Raw genomic sequence first — 18024 nt, forward strand, 5'->3', positions numbered from 1 at the left:
GCGCAGTATTACTACAGCAAGACTCCACTCTCATTCAGAAAGGTAGGTCATGTCTTCAGACCTCATTAGAGAGGCCCTCACATAGTTTTATTATTTATTGCTGCCGTGTTGAGGAACCTGCTGACGTGTTGAGGACCCTAGGCAGATGGGTCGGGTCCTTGAGTCGTGGATCTGCTCGAGGTTTCTTCCTATATGTATCTCCAATTCTAGAGTTTTTCCTTGCCCCTGTTACCCATGGGCCTTCTTTAAATTGAAATTGAACCGAAACCCAAGAACTTTGCTCTCGTATACCTCCTAGTATAATGAGATGTAAAAGGAATCTTGAGTTTGCTGTAGAGTTCTCCTCTAAGTGTGTGTGTGTGTGTGTGTGTGTGTGTGTGTAGGAGAACCAGAACCTGTTTGGCAGCAGCCTGGTGGCACTAAGGGAAGAGGACATGGACTTGAGTCAGGCGCTGTGTCTTCCGGTGTCCGTGCCCGAGATCCTCCAGGCCAACCAGCTGCAGCCGGTGAGTCTCCCGTCAACTGCACTGCACTCCACCCTCCCTATAGTGTTAACACAACCGCAGCTAGGACCGCTGTGGAGCTAATACAACCGCAGCTAGGACCGCTGTGGAGCTAATACAAACTCCACACAAGTGCATCTGTCTTTCAAACTCAGACAGGCGATTACAAACATGGTAGTCCGATGGTCCTTCATACACTTACAGAGTCCCAGAAATATGCCGCTTTCAGTGGCGTAGTGCTAAGTGCTTTTTACAAACACAACAGTGATTCATATGCTCTCTCTAGAAATACATCTCCCCGTAGGACCAGGCTTAAATAGAGAGGCCTAAACATAAAGAGGCCTACAAACATTCTGCAACATACTGCTACCATCATCAGTGGCATTGTCTTAATGGTGTGTGTGTGTGTGTGTGTGTGTGTGTGTGTGTGTGTGTGTGGCAGGAGGGGGTGCGCTTCTTTGTGGTGGACTGTCGTCCTGCAGAGCAATATAACGCAGGACATCTCTCCACAGCCTTCCATCTAGACTCAGACTTGGTAAGAGTTAAGATCCCAATCCTACCCTGAAGTGACAGTAGCTCATGAGCACCAGAATCATAGAGACCTGAATTATTTTATTATTATTTTGTTCTCTAAGCCTAAAATAGGTTTTTGACTTTATGTCTTATGTCCAGTGAATCTCTGCTCTTATTACAATTAAGCGTGCTTAACCGTAGTTTCATAAAGTCTTAATTGGACTCCATTGTGTGTTTGCGTGCGTGTGTGCATGTGTCTGTGTGTGTGCGTGTGTCTGTGTGTGTGTGTGTGTGTGTGTGTGTGTGTAGATGCTGCAGAACCCGTCTGAGTTTGCCCTGTCGGTGAAGTCCCTGCTGGAGGCCCAGAAGCAGTCCCTGGAGTCGGGCTCCATCGCCAGCGGGGAGCACCTGTGCTTCATGGGCAGCGGGCGCGAGGAGGAGGACATGTACATGAACATGGTGCTCGCCCACTTCCTGCAGGTCAGACCGCTGCTCACGGCGTCACCTCACTTCACACCCACTTTATCACACACACTGAGGCGGCTTATCTAGCCAAAGCAGCACAAGGGAAACGGCCTCTGTCACTGGACTGGCTATTTTAAAACTGAAAGTCTTAAAACACTTTTTTTTGGGAAGTATGTGAGTTTCATGAACAAAGCTTGATTTATTTTGACCTTTTACAAATACAGCATTTTCTCTCAACTTTTTTACCTCAGTTTTTAACAACTACATTTCAATTTTAACTTTCTACCGTTCAATATTGTTTTTTTGTTGTTGTTGTTTGTATCTCACAGAAAAACAAAGAGTATGTCAGCATCGCCAAAGGAGGCTTCATGGGTAAGCAACCTCCTCAGTGGTCAGCTGTCATGTCCACCTTGCCTGTGAGTGAAGCAGGTTGTGTAATGCTGTGCGTGTACTGTATGTGTGTGTCCATGTGTGTTGGTCTGACAGCTCTGCAGCAGCATCTAGCAGACATCAATGTGGAGGGCCCTGACAACGTCTATGTGCACTGGATAGTCAGCACCTCCGGCTCCCACAACAGCCTCAGCTCCGCTGATGTGAGTAGCTCAGCTGGAAGGCAGGAGTCAGCCACAGATATCTGTGAAGACCCTTCATTTGTACTCTAAACTCTTACTATAAATAAAAGTGCCAAAGCGAAGTGAAGTGTAGTCAGTGAAATGTGTTTGTATGTTATGGAAAGGCCCTGAAATGTTGATGGAAACGTAGCGATGGGAGTGTAGCTCTGCTGATGTGAATGTCAGCTGGATGCCAGGGGGTCAGTGGGCTTTATCAGGGCTGAGGCATGCTCACTACACCTCATCAGAGAAAGGTGCCCACTGACCCATAGAGACGTGGGGAATACCCTTTTACATGCATTGAATATCATACAGGGAAAAAAAGAATGGCATTTGTCTGTGAGGTACTTCATTTTGTAACTAAATTCTAACTATCCATTAACGTATAGTCAGGGAAATTTGTTTACATATATTATGCAAAAGCCCAGAACATTTTGGAATGTTGATGGCAAATTACAAAAGGAACAAAAATAATACTAGTGTATGGTTCCATTGATAGTTCTGTCTGCTTCATCTCCGTTTCATCTGCACCACTCTGTCCCCACAGGGTGACGGCCTGAATAGCACAGCTGATGGCAAAGGGGTCAAGTCCCTGGTCAACAAGATGACCTTTGCCCTCAAATCCAAGTCTGTTAATGTGAAGGAGAAGATGATCAGCTTCATTGAGAACACTTCCACACCTGTGGACAGGTGAGTTCCGCCTCCTCCACATGCTGCTTTAACACTAACCCCCCCCCCCCCCCCCCCCCGGTCCATCCTCAGGCTTCTGTGCACTTCCTCCTGTCATTGCCCTCTGTTTGATTTCAAATCAGATTACCCTTTTTTATATATTTCAATCAGATTTAATTTTTGTATTTTACATCAGATTCTGTAACTTTGTCATGTAATGATCTGAAAATGGAGTTTCAAACAAATCAATCCAGCTGTCTTTTTGTGATTTGTTTTTTTTTTTATGTTTTAATTCCTTAATTCTGGTTGATCAAACACCCTCCTCTCCCTCCTCCTGCTCATGGCTTGTGCCCTGTGATCCCACACTAGAATGTCTTTCAGTCTGCCCTGGCCGGAGAAAGGGATTCCTGATCGGTAAGAGTGTTCTCCCTGCTGTTCATTCGTCCATATGTCCACTGCCACTGTCTGTGCTGCTGCTGCTACTGGTCTTGGTTTAGGTGCCATTTCCTGGGTTGGTATTACCTGGGTTGGTATTGCCTGACTAGGCATTGCCTGGGTTGGCACTGCCTAGGTTGGCATTCTCAGTCTATGGCACCACCAACTGTGTAGAGCTTGGAGCCGCAGCAGTGCACTAGCACGACCTCAAGCACACTAACCCAAGCTCCGCACTAACCTAAGACCCAGCACATGCATGCGTATACATCACTAATGTCACAGAATCCTTAGGCTCACTCAACAGGTCCATGATGCACTTGTCTTTGGTGGCTCTCTGTGTTGCCATTAACACAATGCTTAGCACTCTTGTTCTTCAAGGTAGCTGTGTTTCCTTTTTTCCTCTCACAGTTACTCAATAAGCGTAGAGAATCTCCTCCCTGTGAACCTCTCACTCTCTCTGCGTGTATTACAGAGGTGATGGCCAAGGACTCCACGTATATTCTTCCCTGCTATGAATTGTAACCAACAGTGATGGGGTGTCCTTTGCTGTGTCTGTCCGATCCTGTTTTGATCTCATTTGCCTGGCCTGCCAGTGACTAGCCTCTCCACCTCCTCTTCCCCCAGTTAGATAGACTCACTCTTTCACCCACTAAAGATGCTAACTATAGAGGAGAAGCTGCACTGTCACTGTGTGTGTGTGTGTGTGTGTGTGTGTGTGTGTGTGTGTGTGTGTGTGTGTGTGTGTGTGTGTGTGTGTGTGTGTGTGTGTGTGTGCCCTGCTCATTATGTGATTTTATGTTTCCCACAGACACGTCAGTAGTAGTGACCGAGTAGGAAAGCCGTACCGAGGTGTCAAACCAGTGTTCAGCATCGGAGACGAGGAGGAGTACGACACAGGTGAAGATTAATTTATATATATATATATATATATATATATATATATATATATATATATATATATATATATATATATATATATATATATATATATATATATATATATATATATATACACACACACACATTTACATGCTTTATTTATTTGGAAAAGCCCTGTACACAGAGGCTTACGGCATTGGGAAGCGCTACATTTCAGAAAACGTGATCGCTGCAAATTAAACCAACATCCTTATTCACACTGTAAATGTGTAACTACTTGTCATGTTGGTCTTATCAGCTTTTTTTTAGTAGTTTTCCAATCTAGTAAATGGTTCCCAGTATTTTCACGTTCCCTCACCATCCTTGATTGTGTCCCCAGATGAGATTGACAGCTCGTCGATGTCGGACGACGACCGCAAGGAGATAGTGAACATCCAGACGTGGATCAATAAGCCAGATGTGAAGCACCATGTGCCCTGTAACGAGGTGAAGGAGACGGGACACATGTTCCCCAGGTGAGACACCTGAACAGGCCTCTGAGGCCCGTGGTGCACTGAGCAGGTGGTTGGCTCACATAGGAGCAAAGAATACCAGCTGATGGTGACGGGTATTTTTTTTCTTTATTTATTTTCGTGCTTACATGCACATGAATACCGTGTGGCTCATAACGTTTGCCAGTTATTTAAAAGCCAGATTTTACTAAAATCTCATATGCCAACGTTGCTTCATCTGATTTCCTTGATTTCTGCATCTGATGAAAGTTCAAACATATTAAAACTCTGATCTCATGCATGCATGAAACAGAGGTTCACTCCACCCCCCCCCCCCCCTTCTTTCAAAATGAATCATGGCCTTGTGTTTGTCTCTGCACTGTGCGATAGAACTCATAACTCAGTCCTTATGTCTCCCCAGTCACTTGCTGATCACAGCCACGCACATGTACTGCCTAAGGGAGATCGCCTCGCGTAAAGGCTTCGCCTACATCCAGTCCAGGCAAGCCCTGAGCTCCGTGGTCAAGATCACATCCAAGAAGAAACATCCGGAGCTCATCACATTTAAGTTTGGCAACAACAACCCTGCAGGGGTGGACATCGTGGCCGTGGAGAGGTAGGCACAATGCTCCAATTTATGTACAGAGGTATTCCATCTGAATGATCAAACAACAACGTACGGATACAACATGAATCCACTGTCTTCATAAATCTTGTAGGAATCAGTTGATATACAACTGTAGGAAACTATTAGGGGTGGCCAAACTACACATTTCAGTACAATACAGAGCAACTTTAAGAAAGGCGTAGCAACATCATTTCTTTGTGCATCTTGCATCTCTCATCATCCAAACAATCTGAAAGTTTGTTGACGCTGTCCTAACCTTACTATAATGAGTAACACCACCCACCGCTTGCTAAATCGAGAAACACATCGCTTTGTATTTCCATGACAACCTGTCATGATAAAGTATTACAAAGCTACAGCAGTCTGCAGATGTGCCACTGATCAGACATCAAACCATCATGACTTTGGAAACCATACTTAAAATACTTTGTTTGACTGGCACAGTCACTGTGTTATTCTATTTCCCAAAATAACATGGAAATTTCATCACAGCAGTGCAGGTCCTGTGATGGTGACTGAATAACCTATGTCCATGACATCCAGCTTTTCAAACAAAATCTCCATCCCAGACCAGAGAAAAGGAATAAAGTTAGCACATACAAAGTATATTGAATATAAAAAAATGTGTAAAAGGCTCTATACACACTGAAATAGTTATAGTATGTATACATAATGCATACATAGTGTATACATGTGTGCATGTACTTATAAGTATACCCATGTCACTATGGACAGTTTGTATTTGAGCTAAAAGGTGAAAATGTGAGCCACCAGTCCTCCTACTCCTGAATGTGATTGCACTGATAGACCCTGTCCTCCTCTGCAGGTATCTGATCCCCAACGCCGGGGACGCCACCAAGGTCATCAAGCAGCAGATCATGAAGGTGTTGGATGCCCTGGAGAGCTCGTAGAGGCAGCACACACACCGCTGGGGCAGCAGCAGCAGAGGAGGACGCAGCAGCACCTCTGCTACAGGCCATGCAGGGGACCTGCAACTGGACAAACCACCTTGGCCAAGAGGCGCTAGTCTATGTCCATGTCTCTCTTTCTCTCTTTCTCTCTCTCTCTCTTTCTCTCTGTATGACTCTGCCTCCCTTCCAGGACAATGTAAACCCAGCAGTGTTTATTCGTACCCCAGCCCCTCCTCACCTCACCCCTCCTTCTCGGCTGCGGGGTGCTGCCCAGGGACGCTGGGACAGACGGAAATTGTTGGACAGCAGGGCTGTGGGGACAAGGCTCTTCTCCTCTGTGTATGACTATTATTATAACAGAGAGCAAGCTGAACTGACGCAGGCGTTTTTGTTTCATTGTTTTGTTTTTTTTTTTTTTTATTTCCCTCCTTTTCAGCTTTAACGGGCACCTTTATTGGCGTATGAGTATGTGGGCATAAAAAAAATAAAACGCAGTGGTGACAGTCCTTGAGTACCTGAGTAAGTCAGTAGCCTTAACCAACTCACCACTGGTAGACTGACGCACACCCCCTGACTCTTTTGTTACCAGAGAAACGTCTCCTGACCCTCGAAAGAAGTCAAGTCAAGTCAAGGACATCCTCAGTGTTTTTTCCCCCCCTTGGACATATTCAACGCTTCTGTAACCATATCAAGACGGCACAGTGTGCTGTATGTCAAAGTATTTGTTAAAAGCTGTAATGTTTTGGACAGGGCTAAAGGAAAGATTTCAGTAGAGCGTATGTGGATGGTGGAATGCTCATGTTTCCTTTTATAGTGTATGCGACGGGCAGTTTTGTAAAGGCTCTGGAGGGCGGTATACATATGATTGCACACCCTTTGACTTGGGGTACACTAAAATATTCAATATCATAAACTCTTGTTGTCTTGTTTAAACACTCTCCATTTATTTAGTGTAAACAATCCTCATGTGATACCCCTGCCCTTTATGGTTTGCTCCTGCTGATAGCCTTAAATACAATAGAAAGCGGAATGATTTAAGTATATTGGTAAATAAATATATATAAATATATATTGTATATACTGTAAAACTACCTGGCTATCCTCACGGAAGGAGGCTTAGGTTCTCAGAGATGGCGTGTTTTAAAAAAAAAAAAGTACTGTTGATGGGATTAGACAGTGGTTGATCAGTTATTATGTAAACAAGACTCAACAGGAGGTCATGTTTGATGTCCTATTTATTAAATCTTTTCATAACTGGACTCCTGACAGCATTTCCCAACTTCTTTCACGCCGGTTCCCCTCCCCACCGTCTGTCTGTCAACCATGGAAATAAAAACCTGTATAAAATGTAACTTGAAAGAAATGCAAATTGCCTTTGGAATGAGAATTTTGCCATGTATCATTCTCACAAGAAAAGCACATTCTGTGAAGCTGAACATGTTGACTTGAAATTTGACCTATGTTTTGATCTTTTATTATTTCCTTTCACTCTGAAACTTATTTGCTGCTCTTATAAATGGTGACCAAAATGTACTTTCAGTTTTTGCAACACAATGCAAAAGGCTGTGAAGGAATAGATAAGATTACTGTAGAAAAAATAATTTGGACCTCTCACCTCACAATGAAAGTGTTTCAAAATGTTTCCAGTGGGAGCTCAGCAGTAACTCCATTGTGTAAAAGTACTTCCTGCATTGGTTTTCAGTTCAACTTACCTTATGCTGTTATTTTTTGTAACCACTTTTAATAAATTTACAACTCAACTCCCAACTTGTGTCAGTCAATAATGTATTCTGGTATTCTTTTGTGTGTGTGTGTGCGCTTGCCTACTAGGTTTACTCCTTGAAGAGCCATGGAGTTGTGGGCCATAAGGCGGCATAATTAGAATAAATGTAAATAGATTTGAAGGATGTAAAGTTAAAGATAGTCGTTATGAATGGTCAGATCAATCCACTCAGATCTGCGCAGCATTGACGGTCTTGAACATATTCCGATTGGGGGAGGAATCATTTTCCGGTTTCAATTTCACAATGGTACTTCAAAATAAGAGTTTCCCTGAATTGCTCGATAGCCTGGCTCATACCATAAATCCGTAGGAAACTTTGAATATGAAATGTATATAATAACAATCTAGTTGCCCTTTCGAGCAATAGAACGAGCCAGTTGGGCAGTTGGGTTCATGGCTGGAATAACGAAAGCAATGTCGAGTAAGTGAAATCAAAACACTGCTTGGGATGACGTTCTGTTGTTGATGGAACACACAAACAAGTCAACAACAAGAGTAAAACTGTCTTTGCAAAAACGTGTAGGCTAATGATTATCAGTTCGACACATTTCAATATCTAATTGCCATTCGAGGATAATAGCATGTTATTTGGCAAATTCTGCATTCCCTTGTCTCAGTCTCATCTGTCATTGTAGTCCTTTTGTTTGATTTTGTCTGTGTACGTATGTTTGCACTTTGCAGAGTTTCGTTTAGCGGTTGTGCAGCTCCATGTGTCAAAGGTCAAGGCAGACAACTTGAGCAGAGCAAAGAGGCTGATCCAAGAAGCTTCTGGTCAGGGAGCAAAGGTGGTGGTTTTACCTGTAAGTGTCACGATTGGTCATTTCAGTTGTATTCTTATATTCTGATTGATATCACACATGTATTGAAGGCCATAATTAAGTTTGGTCTCATTCTAGTTTCATTCATAGGAGTGTTTTAACTCTCCGTATGGGACCGGTTTCTTCCCGGAGTATGCTGAGAAGATCCCAGGAGAATCCACACAGGTTCTGTCAGAAGCAGCCAAGGAGAATGAGGTTTTCCTTGTTGGAGGTAGAAAATCAGACATGGTGGTGGGCAATAGACGCAGAAGTAACCTATAAATTCACATGGTATCATGTAATTGTAATTATTTACATTGAGTGTGTGTGTGTGTTTCTCAAGGGTCTATTCCTGAGGAGGACCAGGGTAAACTGTACAACACTTGCTCGGTCTTTGGCCCTGATGGAAATCTGCTGCTGAAACACAGAAAGGTTAAGAGATACTATCTAGTATCACAATACAGAGTGCTCCCTCCAGTATTCTGAATATTTCTGTGGTCTGAACTAACAAGTACACTTTCAGACAGTATTGCACAAGTTACAATTCTTCTCTGGTTTAATTAATCCTGCAGATTCATCTTTTTGATATTGACGTTCCAGGGAAGATCCGTTTCCAGGAGTCTGAGACCCTTAGCCCTGGCAGTAGTCTGTCTATGTTTGACACACGTGAGTCTCTTAAAATACCTTTTTATATTTGAATCAACTATGAAATCTAGTAAAATCAACATGTTTTTCTTTCTCATTTGTGTAACTGTCTCCAGCGTTCTGTAAGGTTGGCGTTGGGATCTGCTATGACATGCGCTTTGCAGAGCTTGCTCAGATCTACGCTAAAAAAGGTCAGAGAAATTCTCACTAGACAATGATGATTGTGGTTAGGATTATCAGCAAGCAAGATTTTGTTTCCTTTTCCTGCATGTTTCAGTGTCATTACTCTTTGTACCAGGTTGTCAGCTGCTGGTATACCCTGGAGCTTTTAACATGACCACTGGGCCGGCCCATTGGGAATTGCTGCAGAGAGGGAGGTCAGTTCATCAATCATTCCCCAGCAACATTTATATGTGACACATTTATTTTGTGAACATCCTCATCTTTTTTGCACTCTTGTGTTGCCAGGGCAGTGGATAACCAGGTGTATGTGGCCACGGCCTCCCCAGCCAGAGACGAGACCGCCTCATATGTCGCCTGGGGACACAGCACTGTCGTCAGTCCCTGGTCAGCAATGATTGATGCATTGGTGGTTGTGTGTCATGTTTATACTGAAGTGCTGCTGGTTTCATATGTACCATATTTGCTACTTGTGTGATTGTTCTAAGCATGTTTTTGATGCAGTAGAATCACGCCTCACTAGCCATGCACTGCCCACATTAAATATTTATACCATGGATATTTCAAGAGTGTGTGTGTGCGTGCATGCGTGCGTGCATGTATTTGTGTGTGTGTGTGTGTATGTGTGCATGCTCACATGTGTATGGGCCCTAGATGTATGTTTCAATTTTACCACAAAATACACATGCAGCTGTGTGCTTGCTGGAGTGTAACTGTTTTTTCCCTTTACAGGGGAGAAGTGATTACAAAGGCTGGGGCCACAGAAGAAGTCGTTTATGCTGATATTGGTGAGCTGCTACTAAAATCTTTTAGAGACCCACATTGGTCACAGGGTTGATTACAAATGCAAAACTCAAACCACCTCAATGTAATAAAAAAATAACACCAGGAGTCATAAACAATATTGCTAAAAGCAATAATAAACATGGTAATACAAATACAGTAGTTTAGTTTAGCATGTGTGTATTTTTTATTATATATTTATTTAGTGTAAATGGTGTAAATTGCATGCCCTGCATATAGGTCTTGTTGGTTTGCTAGTGCATCTCTCATTCTCTTGGTCTCTGTCTGTCCTGATCAGATCTCCAGTATCTGGCTGATATCCGTCAGCAGATTCCCATCACAATGCAGAAACGGACTGATTTGTACAGCGTAAACACTGTCCAAGATGGCTGAAGAGTCTTGCACCAACAATCATTATCCCATACAAGTTGGAGTTACTGTTCATGTGCACCTTCAAAGACTGATGCAACTGTGGTAATTGATAGTATGCAACTCAGTCCATTTCAGGCATTATACTTGAATGAATAATATGGAATGAAATGAGTGATAGTGCCTTTAATGTTGAGCACATGATGTACTTTGTTTTCAATTGAATCCATGTGTAACAGTGGTAATGTCTTATAGCAGGAGGGATGCAACAGAGTTTGTGCTAATCACTGCTGGTATTGTTTAATAAAACCATGCTTTGATTATGGCAAAGAAGAGCTTAGGAACACCAAGAACCATGATTCTGCAGACCTAAAAGTTAAACAAGAAATTATTTTCACCTTCTTTGCTTGACTGAAATTATTTTATTTTTTACCCTTAAAGAGAACGTGACCAAGCTGTTTATAAAATGTGGTAACGCGTGAATGAACTCATTTCAACTGTTTATAGTTATCAGCTATGTACAGATACATCAGCTTTCCTGTAGGTCAACAAATACTTACTTACTAGGCGTTTCCACATCATACAGCAAACCTGTGAACCACTATGGTAAACCAGAGCTGTTGTTATCTTGGGAGTGTCCATTTACAGAGGAATGGCATTTGTTTATGAAAAGGAGGTATTTGGTGAAATTCTGGCACCCTGTCTAGTACTTTTGTTCGAGCCTGTTGAACGCCAACGCAAAGACTCCTCCCTGCTTCCTAGACTCAGAAACACTTACCTCACCTAAGCCCTTACCTACCAGTCCTCCTTCTGGTAACCCTCAGTTGGGGAGGCCCCTGCAGATATCTACATATCATATGGGTTGCATATAGCTATCCTTGGTCCAAGCACTCCTGAGAAAAGTCAGTGTCATTGTGATGCTGCTGATAGAGTGAATCGGGTGTGTTCAGCTGAACAAGAGTGCCTCTGACAAGATCAGTCAGATATGCAAAACAGGGAAAGATGGGAAACACACAGGCATGGTGTGGGGTCTGCAGCTCCTCTTTTGACATTCTCCAGCCATCTTAGGATGGATATCTGGTATCTTTGCACAAAAAAGATGAGTCCGGGTTAGTCCTCAGACAACAGTGTCTGTCAGAGAGTCCAGATGCTCCATGTCCATGGTGATATCTGTGTCTTCAGTGTCGGAGTCATCTAAAGACACACATATTCATCAAATTATACAGTAATGATGACCTGCAAATGTCACTCCGAAGCAGCCCAACCCTTGCATGTGAGGTTCCAATAGGAAAAATATATGTAGAACAGGTTGTGCTCAGATGCACGTGACATAATTTTGCGTAACATGTCCCCATGAAGTCGCATGGAAATGTATGGAAATTGTCGCTGCGGTGAACAGTATGTAAATCAACAGTCACATACGTCAATAGAATTATGAAAGCATTTATATGTTAACTGAGAGCTTGTAGAATTGGCTGTGAGCCATACCTTCATGTAGGCGTGGCCTCCGTCTCTCGCGGTCCCACTTGACCTGGAAGACTATGCCCATAGCCACCAGGAGGCTCACGATGATAATCACCACTGTGCTGAAGACCAACATGGCCTCAGACGCCCGAGCCACCACCGGACTGAACTGCTTCTCCTCAGGCCCTGAAAGTGAATCCAAATCATGTCAATCTGAATAAGAATCAAATGTACCGTACATCTGAATTAAATCATACCGTACATCATTGAGTGCCAAAAACGTAATATTACGTTTTTCCTTCCCATGCATTGAGTGCCAAAAACTTAATATTACGTTTTTAGCTTTTTTTTAAATTACGAAACTAGACACTCTAACACACCTTATATGTGATTTTGGGAACTCTGTGATGAATGGAAATGAATTATATGACGATTGAAAACTCATGAAAACGCACAATCTGGACATTTTATCATAACTCGGTTGCCGCTTTGGGTCATGGGCGGATTATGAACCTTCGGGCCCCTGGGCCCAGATGTATTAAGGGCCCCCTTACTAATACTAAATTTAATCAGATTCATAGCCTACATCCTGATTTGTTGATATTGAGGCAATGGCTTGGGCTTCAGGGCCCCCTGACCCCCTGGGCCTGGGCCCGGTAGGCCCTTGCAGTAATCCATCTCTGCTTTGGGTCGAATCAGTGACGCATGCACGTCAGGTGAGAAGCCCCTGGCTACAGCTTGCAGATAGGGGCTGGGCTCAATGTAGGGCAGAGACTGAGACTAGACTTTTTGCAGGTTGGGATGTCTGAAATGCATTGATAATGTTATTGCCATAGGCCTATGTTTATGCAGACTGGATGTAATGATCTTTATAGCGTAGCCTACTTAGATTACCCAAGAAACGCCGATGGTGTACAGATTCTAGAAGGCTAGGGGTTAAGGGACATGATTAACGTGGGCATTAGTTCAAGGAGGATACGCTTTTATAGTGAAGCATTGTTCCTTGAGAAAAATTTAACTCCGAGTCCGGATAAATAAGACACAGAGAGGACGGGGAATGACGAGCCCAATGACGAGCTGATTTTGGGATGAGAACTCAACGTTGCGCTCCGCCTCACATTGAGCCCAGCCCCGATCTGCAAGCTGCAGCTAGGGGTACTTGGGTCAGGTCAAAACCAGGCCATTTTCGTGGGTCTATCACTAGGTGGCAGTCTCGCCAGGTCTCACTGATCACTTCCCGGAAAGTTTACAGGCAACACATCATATTTCATGAAAGACGTTATAACAGCGATTTTGATGAAAACTAGCCACTGTTTAGCTTGGGATTTCTCAGGAACAGAGGCGTGTAGAAATACACGGTTTGCACCCACTGAGAGCTTAAAGTCTCACCTTTTAAACGAGCCATTGTATGTGTTCATAGCTATAACACAGAATATGCTGTGGCTGTACAAAAATCATCAACAATGGTCAAGCTTCCGAAAACAGCTTGGCATTCAATGAGTTAATGAAACAGGTAGGGCTTTGCACAGAGAAACAGAGTACATGTGTTCTGCATGTGTATATTTCCATACTGACAGTGAGCTATTTTGATCCATGATTACATTTTCATGAAGGCTTCTAAAACGAATAAGGTGTATCAAATGCTTTGCATATCATCTAGTCATACAGCATACTCACAATATATGGTGCTAAAGGTCTCATTGAGTATGCGATTTTCAACAGTGCATGTCACAGGGATGTGTTTAGCGTTGCTAACAGTCATGACGCTGGTTATGTTGTAGAGCTCAGAGTCTTGGAGAGGCTGTGCATATGCCTTCACTGAGCCCGACGGAGGTTGGTCTGTGGAGTTGATGAGCCAGTGGAGGGCAGCTTGGGGATAGCCACCTCTGCTGTGGCACACAAACTGGGTTTGGTGCTCCACGTTTGTTTCTCCCCGCTGGATAACTGGGAAACTGAAATGAGCTGTAGGGAGTTGAAAAAACATTATCTCAACATCCCCTTGTAAATGCACACAAAATAATATTTTTTTTCTTTCTTTTTGTTGTCTGCTTTAAAACAAGAAATAGGACAATAAGTCTATTGGAATACTGTTTAAAAAGTATTTTCAGTGCTCATATTGTTGAAGATTCACCACACAGGTTTTTTTGAGAAGTTGTTCACATTCTACCGTTTGTTCTTGTTTGTTTTAACATTGTACTTCTGAGTAATCAGTACTTCATTGTATGGCTAATGTCTAAGACACTTTGTATAGGCTACCCTGTTTGTAAAATGTTAAGATAAAGTAAAAAAAAAAAACTTTCTTTTAAAAAGGTAAATATAAATCTCCCACATAAACTTACCTCCTACTTTGAGACATACTGTACAGAGGACTGAACTTGTCTCTTCATCATCGAATGAGATGTGGAGGCTGTAGGTTTTTGCATCCATGGGAACAATGCCTGTCAGTGTCATGGAGAAGTCACCCGTCTGAGGGCACAGGGAAGGCATTAGGACCCTACTGGACTCCAACAACGATACATTGAGTATCTCTTCTCCCTGTCTCCACATGGCTCTGAGCATTTCCTCTGTCTCACTCCTCCACCATGCTGAGATGTTGGCAGAGAGAAGGCTCTGAGTTCCATTATAAATGCACGGCAAGATGGCAGACTCCCCAATCACTCCAACAGAGCACTCGTCTTCTATAACAAAGTACATTAGGGATTTCAGGATACATTTAGCAACTCTTTATTCAAACCTGCATAATTATTACCCAATATATATTTATATTGTTTTATATTGTATATCATACCTTCAGATGAGCTTTGCTTGACAAGCCCCAAAAGTAGTACGGCAAACCACCTTGGTGTCATTGCCGGGAAGTTGTAGTTGAGTTACACATCAAGGTGACTGGGAAAATACACTAGGGAACAACAGGATATCCAGAATAAATCCAACCTATGGAAAGAGACCAACAATTGGTTGTTCCTCAGTTGTGTCTGACACATTGCCCTATTTTGTGAAATGGCCTTTTTCCTGACGGTGTGGAGAAGTGCCTATGAACAGGTTACTGTTGTCTGACGCGTGGAGAGAATGCTGCTCAGGGTGACAGCCAATGCAGAAGGAATCTAAAAGTAAGGAGGACCTCTGTTGAGGCTTGTCTTACCTTTTACTCCGCCCCTGTTCTCAGCTGTGGCACTAACCCCTTGTTTCAAGAATGACAGGTTAGTCTAACATGCATAGAATCCTCCATTTCTTAATCACCCCAATTACAAAATGAGTAACTATGAGTAACTTTCCGACGTTATCCGTTCCACAGCCTGAAGGCCCTTGTTCTGTGTAAAACTTTCCTGTTCTATCACATTTGACTGGCAAATACTGTCAGTCATTCTTTTCCCGGACACCTGCTGCCAATGCAATCAAAGTTACCTTCTGTGTTAGTGGTCACAGTTGGTGCAAGGGTGTGGCTCTCAGGGATGGGAGGGGAACAGGTCGGGAATCCTCCCACCTGAAGGCTTTGTCATCACTGTCTCATTTGCTTAGGTGCCAGAGCGGCAAAACACAACCAACCAGGTGGTGACCTCAATATTTCCCTACCATTGTTTATCATGTGTCAGCATACACAAAGAGACTATCAAAAAAAACCTGTCAGACCATTAACTTCTGTTTCTGAAATGGCATTTCTGATATAGTGTTGGATGTGTTAACATGTAACAGGAACCTGCACACCCGCCTGAGCCTTACCTCTGTTGATTTTTTTTAACCTACAGTTCCACTAAAATTGACATACAGAAATGCCCTTAGCATGTTGCACATGAGTATGGCTATCATTTCAATATTTCCCCATAAACCCCCTCCACCTCTAACTGTTGTTATTATTCCTTTAACATGCCCTTGCCAAAGAAAAAGGTGACCTCATTTCAGCTTCTACTGTGTGTTTCTACATTACACTATATCATACCTGTCAACATTTAGCTTTCCAAAAACGGGAGATTTTTTTTCGGGGGGGGGGGGGTCAGTGTTTATACCGGATCTGTGTTTGCATATTTAATACGTTTCATACACGTGTTTCAACACAGCATTTCGGTTGTTGCTTTTACCTTATCATTACCTTACGCATGCCAGTTATGTATCCACCAGCCTACTTCCAAAACTCCAAAGCTGCTTGCTATCAGATTTGGTTCCGAGAAAACAAGTTCAGTGTATCAACAAGACTCAATAACAGTTTATGTGATGTGTTAATCAATTAAATTCCCAACAATTTCACAACAGCTAGTTCTGGAGTAGGCCATTCATCTAGCCCGCTTGCTTACGACAAGACTCAGGCTGAGCAGTTGGCACCTTTTTTGGGTTTTGGGATGCTGTGTTGGACCCCATTTTACTCAGCGGCTGGGTTGAAAACAACCCAGTTTGGGTATTAAGTAGTATTAAACAAATCATATAAAACACAGATCCAGTTGAATCAGGTTAACATTGGAATGGAACACCTTTATTAAAATATTTATATTCACTTGAATTTTGTTTTGGTCAAGTCATGGAAAATAATATTGTTAGCTTTTGTCTGTCCAGACCAGCAGTGGACAGTAGAGCCTACACTGCTTACTTCACCCCTAAGTAGCTAAACAGTTAGTTATAGAAACTACTTTCCCTAGCTAAGAAAGTACTTAGCCCTCTGAACAATTTCATGTGTAATTCAACTTGATTTGCATTTCGATGAAAATTCTGAAATGTATATCATTTTTCCTTCACTAGTCTTTTGAATTATGGAGAATGTCTTACAGGCATTGGATCCAAAGCTTTGTATCATTTGTGGGAAACATTTTGAAAAGGGCAAGAAAAAAGATCCCTATGTCCAAAACCCCACAGTAGGCCTCCAACGCATATACCCTTGCTCAGCAGAGAGAGATGGTGATGTCCATAAAACTCTGGCTCCATATATAGATGATATTTCCTCCAAAATCAAAGTTGCATATCATGTATCATGTAGAGCGAACTACTGCAGTAAGACAAAAATCAGTGAGCAGCAGCAAGTTGCAAATGTTTAGAGTGAGAGCACATCTGCACCAAGAAGGCTGAGTATCAAATACGGAGAGTTTCAAATACTGAGAGATTGTTTCATTTGTGGGAAGGCCAGCTCTAGATCAGACAGCCACCTCCAACAGCCATTTCGACTGGTACAGGGGCAATGTAAATTATAGGCCAAGTATACTTGCGTATACAAGGAATTTGGTCTCTGCATTTATCCCATCCGTGAATTAGTGAACACACAGAGCACACAGTGAACACAATTACAGTAGGTGAAGCACACACTAACCCGGAGCAGTGAGCTGCCTTATTACAGTGGCGCTCGGGGAGCAGTGAGGGGTTATGTGGATGTGGATGTGGAACCATGGATGTGGGCATGGGAGAGCAGTGCTCAACCACTTCCCCGCCTTTTTCCCTTCTGGGTCGGGGATCGAACCGGTAACTCTTCGGTTACAAGCCCGAACCCCTAACCAGTAGGCCACGGCTGTCCCCAGTACCAGAGACAAGGTCCTTCGGGCAGCTTCTGAAAGGCTTGATGAAGATGTACATTCAAATTCTTTCATGCCCAGATCTCTTTGCATATGATGCCAAATACCATAAAATGTGCCTTGCACACTACATCTCTAAACGAAATATAACAGCAGCCATAGAAAAGAATCAAAAAAGCAGACCAATGTCTATAACAAAGCATTTATTAAGCTCACTGAAGACATTGATAAAACAGTATTGTCCAAAGATATAAAAGTGAGATCTCAATTCTTTGACTGAAAGCTATGACAACATACTAATGACCATTGCTGAGCAAGAAAGTGTGTCTATATTTCAACACAAGAAATATAGATCCTGGAAACTTTTTTTTTTTCAAATTTGTTTTTTATTATTTTCTTGAAATGGCAG

The 18024-nt window shown here is 42.8% G+C and overlaps 3 protein-coding genes across 7 annotated transcripts in view; 2 read left to right on the plus strand and 1 right to left on the minus strand.

Moving 5' to 3' along the window:
* The window catches only part of tbc1d23 (TBC1 domain family, member 23), a 21234-nt gene extending 13362 nt beyond the window's left edge, over positions 1-7872 (plus strand). The window contains exons 8-19 of one of the 2 annotated variants that reach the window (XM_042056285.1): positions 1-42; positions 384-506; positions 946-1038; positions 1326-1496; positions 1811-1853; positions 1968-2074; positions 2640-2782; positions 3131-3175; positions 4005-4093; positions 4455-4590; positions 4988-5182; positions 6021-7872. The exon at positions 1-42 is cut by the window's left edge and continues 62 nt beyond it. In XM_042056285.1, the coding sequence (XP_041912219.1) occupies positions 1-42; positions 384-506; positions 946-1038; positions 1326-1496; positions 1811-1853; positions 1968-2074; positions 2640-2782; positions 3131-3175; positions 4005-4093; positions 4455-4590; positions 4988-5182; positions 6021-6105 (1272 nt within the window). In that variant the 3' untranslated portion in view covers positions 6106-7872. The remainder of the gene's footprint in view (positions 43-383; positions 507-945; positions 1039-1325; positions 1497-1810; positions 1854-1967; positions 2075-2639; positions 2783-3130; positions 3176-4004; positions 4094-4454; positions 4591-4987; positions 5183-6020) is intronic. The other variant, XM_042056286.1, reaches the window with a different exon arrangement.
* A 291-nt stretch (positions 7873-8163) lies between these two features.
* On the plus strand, positions 8164-11064 carry nit2 (nitrilase family, member 2). The gene is made up of 10 exons (XM_042057541.1): positions 8164-8309; positions 8570-8688; positions 8797-8917; positions 9029-9117; positions 9258-9351; positions 9447-9521; positions 9629-9707; positions 9799-9897; positions 10243-10298; positions 10592-11064. Exons 1-10 carry the CDS (start codon positions 8282-8284, stop codon positions 10684-10686), a joined length of 855 nt encoding a protein of 284 aa, XP_041913475.1. The 5' UTR covers positions 8164-8281; the 3' UTR covers positions 10687-11064.
* LOC121678208 (ICOS ligand-like) lies at positions 10833-15568 on the minus strand. Of its 4 annotated transcripts, none has more exons than XM_042057539.1 (6): positions 15269-15568; positions 14915-15025; positions 14466-14804; positions 13804-14088; positions 12151-12312; positions 10833-11856 (listed from the first exon to the last, which is right to left on the minus strand). In XM_042057539.1, the coding sequence occupies exons 2-6, from the start codon at positions 14973-14975 to the stop codon at positions 11780-11782; spliced, it is 924 nt and encodes a 307-aa protein (XP_041913473.1). In that variant the 5' UTR covers positions 14976-15025; positions 15269-15568; the 3' UTR covers positions 10833-11779. The 4 variants fall into 4 exon arrangements, with proteins under 4 accessions (XP_041913473.1, XP_041913472.1, XP_041913474.1 ...); XM_042057538.1 differs by having other exon boundaries at positions 14915-15060; positions 15269-15567; XM_042057540.1 differs by lacking the exon at positions 15269-15568 and having other exon boundaries at positions 10833-11746; positions 14915-15231.
* Between the last annotated feature and the right edge of the window lie 2456 nt (positions 15569-18024).

Source organism: Alosa sapidissima, chromosome 12 (assembly GCF_018492685.1).
Source record: "Alosa sapidissima isolate fAloSap1 chromosome 12, fAloSap1.pri, whole genome shotgun sequence".
Taxonomy (NCBI): domain Eukaryota; kingdom Metazoa; phylum Chordata; class Actinopteri; order Clupeiformes; family Clupeidae; genus Alosa; species Alosa sapidissima.

Coding starts and splice junctions, on each gene's coding strand:
- nit2 (XM_042057541.1), top strand. CDS start 8,282: ATGGCTGGAATAACGAAAGCAATGTCGA. Junction 8,689..8,796: donor CAAAGGTGGTGGTTTTACCT/GTAAGTGTCACG, acceptor TTTCATTCATAG/GAGTGTTTTAACTCTCCGTA. Junction 10,299..10,591: donor AGTCGTTTATGCTGATATTG/GTGAGCTGCTAC, acceptor TGTCCTGATCAG/ATCTCCAGTATCTGGCTGAT.
- LOC121678208 (XM_042057539.1), bottom strand. CDS start 14,975: ATGACACCAAGGTGGTTTGCCGTACTACTTTTGGGGCTTGTCAAGCAA. Junction 14,089..14,465: donor AGTATGTCTCAAAGTAGGAG/GTAAGTTTATGT, acceptor AACTCCCTACAG/CTCATTTCAGTTTCCCAGTT. Junction 12,313..13,803: donor GACCTTTAGCACCATATATT/GTGAGTATGCTG, acceptor ATTCACTTTCAG/GGCCTGAGGAGAAGCAGTTC.